Consider the following 11,808-nt stretch of genomic DNA (forward strand, 5'->3'; position numbering starts at 1 on the left):
ATGACCTCCCTGCCTTGGTCCTTAACGTGAAAAACAATAAGTAAACCAAAGTTGCAAGCCAGATAAACCAAACTAACTGCTTGTCTGGCAGGAGCAGTTAGTGCACGTCACCTTGTGTTGGGACGTCGCAAGTTCGAATCCCAATGATATAGTTGTATAACTGGTAGGGGTTGGCCTAGCCCAGCTTTCTCTGTTGAAAAAAAGAGATAAACCAAATTAAGCAGAGATCTAGTTTGATAATGCTAGACACCAAGTAGCTCGTGGCTCAGCTTGACAAGCCTATTTTATGAGTTCTAGAAAATTTTAGACAAGTCAAGATGGAGGTTTTGCAATTTTTGGCTGTTCGGAATCCCATTCCAATCGGAATTTCTACCTACTTAGCTGTTCCGGATCCAAACCGTTTGCATCCGCATAATCCCACAGGGCCACACCAGCTGGTGAAAGTCAGCTTGCACAACTGGCAACGACGAATGAAAAGGCTTGACGTTTGGGTTGCTCCCTATTCACCACATCGCTTTGAAAAAAAGAGGGGAAAATGAATAAAAGAATAACATTCTCGGAGAAGAAACGGGAGAAACAAAAAGAGGGAAAACGGAAAAAGAGAGAGAAACAGCCAAACAGGGGAAAGGGAATCTCCGGTGAGAAAGAGAGAGAGAGAGACTGTTCTTTGTATTTGACGAGTCAAACACGCGGAGGGCGTGGAGCGGAAACGAGGAAGAAGGTGGGGAAGGAAAGGAATTCCAATTCCGCGATCCCGCTCTCCTGGTTTCCTTTAAATTACGAAACTGTCCTCTCCATCCTTTGTCGTCGTCTCCCTCCCCTCTCCTTACTGGTCTCTCTCTCTCTCTCTGGGAAGACTTTGAATGCGGGGTTTTCTCCGGGGGTCTTCTTTGAATGCGCTCCCTCTTTGAGTCCTCTTTCTTCCATCGACAGTACGGTACGCATTCCGACATCAAAGATTCAAAAAAAAAATTGGTACTTTTTTTCTTAAAAAAGTTTTTGTTGATTCCGAGACGAATTAGGCCCCTCTCTCTCTCTCTCTGGTGATAATTTCTGATCTTCGGGACGATTTTTTTTGTTTTTATTTTTACTTTATATTTTGAAGAATTTGATATTTCTTCTTTTGATACTCTCTTGTTTTAAGGATCTTTAAAAAAAAAATTGTCTTACTTTTTTTTTGTTTCGTGTTCCTATCAATCTTCGAATCATATTAAAGTTTGATTACTTCCTATTTTTTTTTTTTAAATGAGGCTTGGCGTTTTGATTTGTTTCTCCTTCTGAGATTTTTTTTTCTTTACTTTAGGTTTCAATGTGGTGATCTTTTCCTGGGCGTCTTCTTAATTCTCTTTTTATTTCATGTTTTTTTTACCTGGTTTCATCGTTTGAGAAGTTTTGATTTCATGCTTTTCTGCATGATCTTTCAACTTCTTCATTTTTTCTTGTTGAGAAAATTGACCATTCGTCATTAATAATCAAGTTTTTGATGATCGTTGCATTTAATCGAGGATTTTGATATGGAGATTAAAGTTTCTTTTCTTTTCTTTTCCCTAAATTTACGTTCGTAGTTCTAAACATGTTTTATTGGTTAATATTGTAGATTAGTATTTGATTATATTTAGTACGTTTTTGTCTTCCATCAACTCAACTTCTCATTCGGGACCACCAGAAAGAAGGGGAACAATTTTTTTTTTTTCACATTACTTCTCCCGTTCTTTTTCTTGGGGTAGTTTTGGCTGTGAATGCTTAGGTTTGGCATGGTTTTTAATATTTTCTGGTGACGAGTTCTTCTCTTTGTTGTAAACTGATCTGATTCTGGTTTGGTGGCATTGGTTAGATTCTCACAAGGGTTGGTGCGTGCGGTGAAAATCAGACTGTACGAGTTCGATTGAGTAAATTTTCCGAAACAGGGAAGTGGAAATTCGCATGCTTCCTTCCAGCAGGAATCGAGCTCAGCCAAGGGCTGCCAGCCCCTTTTGGACCTTTTCAGGTATATTCTTTCTCCTCCTTTTTCTTCTACTGTTTGGCTTTAGAATCAATTTGGTTTCCATATATTTGATTTTCTATTATTGGCTTCAAAACATGGTTTTGGTGATTGTATTCATAAACATTAGTTGTCTTTCTTGGGATTCAGCAATTGAAAGCTTTCGCTGAGTTACTATTTCTGTTAGTCATTCTAAATGGTTGTCATTCTTGGTAATAGCCTTTTTTCATTCTGTAAATGTGTTTCTGTACAAGTTTGTGGATATATAAGTTCATCTTCCTCCAAAGTTTACATAGTTAAAAGCTAAAAAATGTTAATTTTCTTTTGCAGTGTGGCAATATGCCTAGTTTTTATAACAGTTAACTCTTCTGTTTCACATGCAGCAATGGATTATGGTGATTCGAGGCGCAAGCCTAATCTTATTGGCAAAGTTATTTTGGCTGGCATCCTTACCGCTCTCTGCATTCTCATTCTGAAACAGTCATCTGGCTATGGTAGCTCTAGCCCGGTAATTTAGTCTTAATTCAGTTGACTCATCTTATTTTTTCCGTGAAGTTGATTAAGACTTTTGGACTGCAGTGATTTATGTGGAATTAGTGACTCACTGTCAACATGTAATATATTTGATTATTTAACCATTGTTCCCATAAATGTACACAATGTGCATACAGACACATGGTTGAGCATTACTACGCCTTCATCCCAAAACAATTGGAGTCGGCGATATGAACCAACAAAGAAAATCATTCTGGGTCTTCCACATGAATCCTTCTCCTCCAATCATTTCTATCCAATGTCATGTCCTCGGTGAGGTTCAAAGCATTCATATCCTTTCCTATCATCTTCATCCAAGTCTTTCTAGGCCTACCCCGACCTCTTTTAACTAATATATTTTCCCATTTCTCCATCCTTCTAACTGGAGCATCATTAGACCTTCGTCGAATATGTCCAAACCACCGTAAACGATTCTCTCTCATCTTATTTTCAATGGGTGCAACGCTTACCTTCTTACGTATCTCCTCGTTTTGAATCTTATCTTTTATTGTATTTCCACACATCCATCTAAACATACGCATCTCAGCTACACTCATTTTTTGAATATGATGTCTCTTGGCAGCCCAACATTCCGTACCATATAGTAAAGCGGGCCTAATAGTCGTCCTATAAAACTTTCCTTTCAACCGCAATGGCATTCTACGATCGCCCAACACTCCAGTTGCACTTTTTCATTTCATCCACCCAACCTTTATCCTATGATTTACATCTTCATCCATTTCTCTATACTTTTGAATGATAGATCCCAAATATTTGAAACAATCATCCACCGGTATTTCTTGCTCACCAAGCTTCACTACACTCCCATCACTACTTCGTTGCTTACTAAACCGACATTCCATATATTCTGACTTACTATTACTCAACTTAAAACCTCTTGCTTCCAATGTTTGTCTCCATAATTCTAACTTAGCATTAACCCCAGCTCTAGACTCATCAATCAAAACAATATCATCAGCAAACAACATACACCACGACACATTTTCTTGAATTGATCTTGTAAGCTCATCGATCCTTGATGTAACCCAACCGTTATAGGAAAATTGGTTGTCACCCATCCACAAGTGCAGACATTGGTTACTACTCCTTCATACATATCCTTAATTATACTAATGTACTTGAGAGAAACACCTTTCTTCATCATTGTCCACCAGAGAACGTCCCTAGGTACTCTATCGTATGCCTTCTACAAATCAATAAAAACCATATGTAAATCTTTGTTCCTCTCTTTATTTCTCTCAATAAGTTGTCTAAGAAGATGTATAGCTTCCATAGTTGATCTTCCAGGCATAAAACCAAATTGATTCTCCGATATCATGACAACCTTCCTCAACCTAGACTCAATCACCCTCTCCCAAAGTTTCATAGTATGACTTATGAGTTTTATACCACGATAGTTTGTGCAATCTTGTATATCACCCTTATTCTTATATACAGGCACCAACGTACTCTTCCTTCACTCATTAGGCATCTTATTTGTCCGTCAAATCTTGTTAAAAAGATTTGTCAATCATTCTAAACCTTTTTCTCCCAAGCATTTTCAAGCCTCGATAGGTAGACCATTTGGGCCAACTACCCTTTTTTATTTCATTTTCTTCAAAGCCTGCAATTTCTTTCTCTTGAATCTTGTGCATGAAGTCACGATTCATCTTATGAAAAGGAATGGACAAGTATCTAAGATCCTGAGCATGACTTCCATTAAATAGCTTATCAAAATAATCTTTTTATCTCTCCTTAATCTCCTCATCTTTGACTAAAACCCTTTGTGTTTCATCTTTGATACATCTAACCATACCCAGATTCCTCGATTTCCTATCTCTCATCTTTGCAAGCCTATAAATATCCTTCTCGCCCTCTTTGGTATCCAACTTGTCATAAACCTCCTTATATACCTTATCTCTCGCGTTTCAAACTACTTTTTTAGCTTCCTTCTTTGCTATCATATACTTCTCCAAATTCTCATTATCACGACTCTTACTTAGATTTCTATAACACTCTCTTTTAACCTTAATAGCTAATTTGACATCCTCGTTCCACCATGATGTATCCTTACCTAGCGGTACACCGCCTTTAGACTCACCCAATACCTCTTTAGCCACCTTTCTCATGCCACCCGCTATCTTATTCCACATTGATTATGAATCCTCATCGAGACACCAATCAGCTTCCTTAATTACCTGCTCTACAAACATTCCTTGTTTAGCTCCTTTCAGTGCCCCACCACTTAATTCTAGGATCTATCCTATGTCTATCCCTTTTGCGGCATTGTCTAATTTTAAGATCTAAAATTACGACTCTATGTTGTGTAGCTACACTTTCTCAAGGTATAACCTTACAATCAATGCAACAACCCCTATCTCTCTTTCTAAGTAGGAAAAAATCTATCTGACTCGTATTAACCTCACTTTTAAATGTTAATAGGTGAGACTCCCTCTTCCTAAACCAAGTGTTTGCTAAGATCATATCATATGACAAACCAAAATCTAAAATCCTTTCTCCACTTTCATTTCTTTCTCCTATACCATAGCCTCCATGGATACTCTCAAATCCATTCCTACTCATACCTACATGTCCATTAAGGTCACCGCCGATAAAAAGCTTTTCTCCATAAGATATCCCTTGTACTACTCCATCTAAATCTTCCCAAAATTGATGCTTAATGGAATCATCTAAACCTACTTGAGGTGCATAAACACTAATAATATTAATACTATTCATACCTAATACTAATTTAATAAGTAAAATCCTATCACCCTTCCTACGGACCTCAACTACATTATCTATAAACTCACGACTCATAACAATCCATACTCCATTCCTATTTCTATTTATTCCTATATACCAAATCTTATATTCTCAAGGTTCTATCACTTTTGCCTTCTCACATACCCATTTGGTCTCTTGTAGACATAAAATATCAATCTTTCTCCTACACATAACATCTACTAACTCTACCAACTTACCAGTTAAAGACCCTATGTTCCAAGTGGCTAACCTAATTTTATGGTGTTGGACTAACTTCTTTACCCCCACCTGTCCAACAAAGTGAGAGAACCCTTGCCCATTTGACACCACACCCGGGCGCCGGTGTGACGCGTCGCTTCCGGGCGACGACCTAGCAACCCTTGCCCATTTATCACTGCCTCCGGGCCTATAGAGTACACCGCGTCGCTTAGTAGGGAACGCCCCAACGAAATTCTCATATTGGTTCATATTCATAGGGTATGACTAAGTTTTTATGTTGGCTGTCACTGGCCTACCGCAACCCTCCTCCTTTATCCGGGCTTGGGACCGGCGGTGTATAACTTAACAGTTATACACAGGCGGAGTTATGGTTGAGCATTACTATTAATTTTTTTTTCCATATTTAATCTTTTGTTTGCTCTGTCTCTTAAATATTGATACACAATTTTTTTCTTTTTCATTTTTTTAGTTCTCTTTGCATGAGGATGGAGTTACTCATGTCTTAGTGACTGGAGGTGCTGGCTACATAGGATCACATGCTGCACTTCGGCTTCTGAAAGAAAACTACCGTGTAACAATTGTGGTAAGTCACAATTGACCTCTGTTTCGGTTAGTGAAGATTTAGTACTTGGTGTGAAACCTATGGAAACTGTCTTATGTTTTACATACACATAACAGGACAATCTTTCTAGGGGAAATCTTGGTGCTGTTAAGGTGCTGCAAGAGCAATTTCCAGAACCTGGACGGCTTCAGTTTATTTATGCTGATTTGGGAGATGGAAAAGCTGTATCCTGGACATAACACTTGCATCAGTTTAGGTGGAAAGTTGAACATATTGTTTACTTGACAGTTTTATTCTTTAACTTTACAAAGGTGAAAAAAATATTTTCCAAAAATGCATTTGATGCTGTGATGCATTTTGCTGCTGTTGCATATGTGGGAGAGAGCACACTTTATCCTCTTAGGTATGTTTTCTTTGTACTATTGGAAAATTTCTGCCAAAGTTATTATTGCTTTAAATCTGCTAATAGAATAATCTGTTTGTAAGGGGTTATTGACCTCTTGTTTTGTGTGGTTGCCAAGAGATACATTATTGGTTTGATGATGTTGACTGTGTATCGTAACTTGACTAGTGTAGCGTTCATTTGGATAAAAAGCATATAGGGCTACTTCTTGAACAATTTACTTGCAAATAGTCTCAGTAAAATATGCCTATCTTTCATTGTCGACTACATTGGAGCTTCACAAAAAGGAAAAAAGAGGCCAACACAAAAAAAGAAAGGTAAAAAGAGTGTCATAAAGTCTACTTGAAGGAATGCAAAAATGTCGATAAAAAGTTTATGCGTTACATGTTTGAAATTATATTTTTTTGAAATTATACTTTTTTATGTACTACCCACTTTTGGCCTATGCAGACATGCTTTTAGGCTTTCTGAATATGAAATAACATGGCTCTGAAAGCAGTTTGGAACTGCAATTTTCAAGTTTTCTTCTGTATCATCTATATTTCTTTTTTAGCTTTCCTGGATAAATTTGTCAGAACTGTTGGATTTATTCCTAAGTTCGGAAATTATTTTTGGATATAGTTTCACAAATTGATTGAACTCTGCAACAAATTTAGTATTTCAAGTTCATAGTGGCATTAGCCCACAAGGGCTCTGCACACCTGGCTATGTGGGTTGGCTTAAGGCTTTCAAGTTGGAGGAGGTTGAGAGTCCAATACTCGGGTAAGCGTCCTTTGCTGCAAGGATTAAGCCAAATAGGAAACTATCCTCGATGGGAAGGAGGGGCTGTAGGCACCAACTCAGCTCCATGGTCAATGTGATATCTCTCTGCCCATAACAGGATGTTCAAACCGCAGGAGTGGCTTCTCCATGCTAAATAAAAAAAACTTCATAGCTACCTAAAGCAATATATATATATATATATATATATATATATATATATATATATATATATATATATATATATATATATATATATATACAGAAAGTGGTTACTAATGGATGCGTAAGCACATGAGTGCAAGTGCACTGATTGCCACTTATTTCAAAGCAGCAGTAATGTTAAGGGTTGGCACTTTGCAACCCATAAGTTGGTGCCATGTCCTGATCACGCGCTTCATGTGTGAGTATCCTATCTGTAAATGGATTTGGAGATATGTATAATGCAATGGGAACTTCCCTCACATCACAAAAAATGACAAATATTCCTATCAGATCTAGAGTCCTAGACCGTTGGATTCCCAGTTGGCATCTAGTGACGATGTTTTCTCATGTTTAGGCATGCTCTTATCTCACTATGTTTAAAGCAGTAACTCTGTTCTCACCTTTTAACTATGAGATACAACATCTTGCTTGTCTTTGTTGTCTGCAGCCTTTAAAAATCTGAATTGCAATGACTTGAAACATTCTTTTGAAGCTAATTCAGATTGAATTGCTTAAACACCTTGTTTTCTTCCCTCAAATCATTGTTTAAGCACCTAGCGGTTATTGTTCTATCCATTATAACAAGGAGTATCTTGTTTTACTAGGTTGATTTTATAACAGACCCTTGTGTGACACTTCTGATCTTCATGGTTTCGTTGAGGCCATGATAGCTGAACAAGAACCTTTTGCATTTCTCAGTGTCCAATCTCTATGATGCTTTTTTGCTGTTGTTATTCATTATGTTCTGTTTTTTTATTGCTCATGTGTGGTTACATACAGTAATGAAAGTTTCTTGATATTTGTTGAATAATTTAGATTCCAATAGTTTTAGTTATTTCAGTTATGGTATCATCATTTCTGGGCCTATTCAATCAAATTGATACTAATTTTGTCTGTTTATTTTGGTCTTTTCATGTTGTGTATTAAACACACTGGACTTGTTCATTTATCTTAAATAAAAGATTCACTTATTTTCAGGTACTATCATAATATCACTTCCAATACGTTAGTGGTACTTGAGGCTATGGAAGCATATGGTGTAAAGACACTAATTTATTCTAGCACTTGTGCAACTTATGGTGAGCCTGAGAAAATGCCTATAACAGAGGATACTCCTCAGGTAAGCTTGGTAGATTACTTGAGGCATGACTGATATTGTCATGCTCGTGCCATTTAATATTGCTGCTAATGGTTATGATGGATGCTTATGGGTTAAAAAAGAAAAAAGAATAGTTGCATATGTGCAACTAGTAATATCTGGTTTCCTGAATCCAGCTCCCCATCAACCCATATGGAAAAGCCAAGAAGATGGCAGAAGATATCATATTAGATTTCTCCAAGAATTCACACATGGCTGTCATGATATTGAGGTTTGTTTGTTATGCTGAAACCTTCATTTAGCATCTTCACTTTGGTTGGCTTTCAAATCTCTTAATTTGTATCTAAACTCATTCTTTATTTGGAATATTTGTGTCATGCCTGCATACCTGAGTAGGTTATATTAGGCCCGCTGATTGTTGGACCTACGTATCAAAGTTTGTCATCAACTATTTATCTTCAGTCTTTGATTAGAAAATATCAGATAGATTTTCAGGGTTCACTTTAAAGATGCTTCAATTTCTTTGTGAACAAGAAAACAAATTTTCTGTTTTTTTTTTATGCTTATGTTAGTAATCTTGCACATTTTCTATTGTATTTGTAGTACAACTTACAAGAATACCCTTGTATCTCATGTTGCATGTACATCTGTTATCATATGCTTCAATACTGAGAAATATATTCTGGTGCCTTTTTTCCCCCTGTTATGGATGCATTGTCAGTGGATTCTAATTGATTGAAACTGCTTTCAATGACCATCTTGCATCTGCACTATGCTAACTGTTTATTTATTTGCTTGACCAGATACTTCAATGTAATTGGATCAGATCCAGAGGGAAGGCTAGGAGAAGCTCCTAGGCCAGAGCTGCGGGAACATGGTCGCATATCTGGTGCATGTTTTGATGCAGCTTTAGGAATCATTCCCCATCTAAAGGTATTGTTTTCCTACAAAACCATGCTTCCTTTGCTTGTGTTCTGTGCAACTGTCCTTTTGGGGTTTGAATCATCGACGATATTCAGGCAAATATTTGGTTGGTCATGATAGTTCTTGGTGAATTATTTACCTTTCAGAACTACCTGTTCTTTCCTTCTCCCACAAAGATGCTGCTTCTGAATGCCATGACAGTCACAGAATCTCCTGAATATATTTGCTTTTGAATGCTGCTGTGGTTGCTGAGTTGGTCAATATAAATTTTAAAATAGGCACTTGAGTAAAACATAATTTCAGGAACAATTAAAATATGGTCTCCATAAATACTATTTGTCTTAGACACTAGAAATGTAATGTCTAAAGACCGTAAATATACTGTAGCTTTTGCAACTGTCTTAATTGGCGATTAATTTAATCGTGTGATGGCCAAGTTGCAAGAGTTGCTTCTCAGTTCCATATAACTTGACTCAATTTTTGTCTATTTCCTGATTTAATCTGACAGAGTCTTCAGACAAGTCAAATGTGAAAGCTATCTCTAACAAACCCTTTTTTTATTAGAAAAAAAAACTGAACTATAAAATCTACCACAATTAGGCTGGACTATCTAGCATAAAAGTCACGCAGCCATGAACTGATTTTGCTTTTTAACACTTGTGCAGTTGAGTTATACCTTTTGATGAGGTCTGAAATCATGTGCTAATACTAAAGAGCTGCAACATATGTAAATCACCTTTCTGTCTGGTTCCTCTTTTCGACTTCTCACCATTGTTCTCAAATTTGAACCCTTATGTTGAGAAGTTTAAAATACTGTCCGTCATTTATTCTTTAACAACTATACATTGGAATTTCAATAGAGGCTTGTTTATAAAACATGTTACTAGGAGAGTAAAAACTTTTCGATAATGATGTGATTGGCATATGAAATTTGGGTTGTTCAAGTGAATAAGCATAAACTGATCTACATGCATTGTTGTCATCTCATAGCCTAGAACATGTGAAATCCACGTTCTGAAAATCACTCGCATGTTTAAACTTTTTTGTGGCATTGTCTGAGTAATTTCATGGACCCACTGAATCCATTACCTCCTGAAGTCGGGCTGTGCTATTTCAAGGGATACACATTGAATTAATTCAATGGTCATTGAGCAGGTTACAGGGTCTGACTATCCTACTGACGATGGTACTTGTATAAGAGATTACATTGACGTAACAGATCTAGTTGATGCACATGTTAAAGCACTTGCTAAGGCAAGACCTGGGAATGTTGGCATATACAATGTTGGTACTGGCAAAGGTAGTGCTAGCCTCTCCTTAACCTGTTATTTCAATTTTTCTCTCTTTCAATACTTAACGGGGGCATACATGTGCACGTGGACCATATGCATGTATGTTATCACCGAGGTGTTAGAAAGATACTATCAGTTCCCACTTTGTGCATATTGTTACAAAATGCACAGACGGAGCACCTTTGATTGCTTGTTGAACCTTTCAGGGACGATGGCAGTTTCTAATATTGTGAATGCTGCTCAGGTAGATCGGTCAAGGAATTTGTAGAAGCATGCAAGAAAGCAACTGGTGCAAATATTAAGGTTGAATATCTAGATCGGAGACCTGGTGATTATGCGGAAGTATACAGCGATCCTTCGAAGATCAGACGTGAATTGAATTGGACTGCACAACACACTGATCTGCAAGAGAGCCTGAGAATAGCATGGAACTGGCAGAAGTCGCATCAAAATGGTTATGGGTCACGGACCATGTCAATGGATTCTTGATGCAATTAGTGGCTAGAAGGCAAGTGGTGTCATGGCTGGATGATCTTTCTCATCTGTTGATTCCTTCTGATCAATGTTCATGATCTTCATCACCATCATGAGTATCATTGTTCTTATTATAGCTGGAAGTTAGTGAAACAAGAGGGGTGATTACGATGTATCACAGCTATGTGATAAATTTTGTTAACGTGTTGGCGGCCATCATAGCTGGCATTTGTTTATTATTACTTGCTTAACAGAAAAATCAAATAAAAGCATATATGAGAAAAGATCACAAGAATCACTTCTTTATTGTACATATCTCTCTCTCTCTTGGGCATGTTTGCTAACCTCTCATTTGGACAACTAAAAAATGATGAATGGAATGTGATTTTAAATTCACAATTGGGTTACTTTTTTTTTTTTTTAAATACTATTCAAAAGAGATTCACTTTCAAAATCTCATGAGATTTCAAATCTTATAAGACTTAATGAAAAGGTGAATCTCGCACAAATGAGATTTACTTTATAAATCTCACTTTTAGGTTTTGTGCCAACTTATTTATATTTTTATAAACCTTGTTTTTGTAGTTCTTT

At 37.0% G+C, this 11,808-nt stretch overlaps 1 protein-coding gene across 1 annotated transcript; it reads left to right on the forward strand.

Annotated features, from left to right (window-relative positions):
* Window positions 1-569: 569 nt before the first annotated feature.
* On the forward strand, window positions 570-11,528 carry LOC149831180 (putative UDP-arabinose 4-epimerase 2). Its single transcript, XM_090013725.1, has 11 exons — window positions 570-937; window positions 1,835-1,987; window positions 2,365-2,489; window positions 5,970-6,083; window positions 6,179-6,286; window positions 6,374-6,465; window positions 8,407-8,548; window positions 8,704-8,798; window positions 9,331-9,460; window positions 10,607-10,751; window positions 10,988-11,528. The coding sequence occupies exons 2-11, from the start codon at window positions 1,924-1,926 to the stop codon at window positions 11,230-11,232; spliced, it is 1,260 nt and encodes a 419-aa protein (XP_089869851.1). The 5' UTR covers window positions 570-937; window positions 1,835-1,923; the 3' UTR covers window positions 11,233-11,528.
* Window positions 11,529-11,808: the final 280 nt, after the last annotated feature.

This window comes from Nuphar pumila, chromosome 7 (assembly GCF_984573655.1).
Source record: "Nuphar pumila chromosome 7, dmNupPumi1.hap1.1, whole genome shotgun sequence".
NCBI classification, from domain to species: Eukaryota; Viridiplantae; Streptophyta; class Magnoliopsida; order Nymphaeales; family Nymphaeaceae; genus Nuphar; species Nuphar pumila.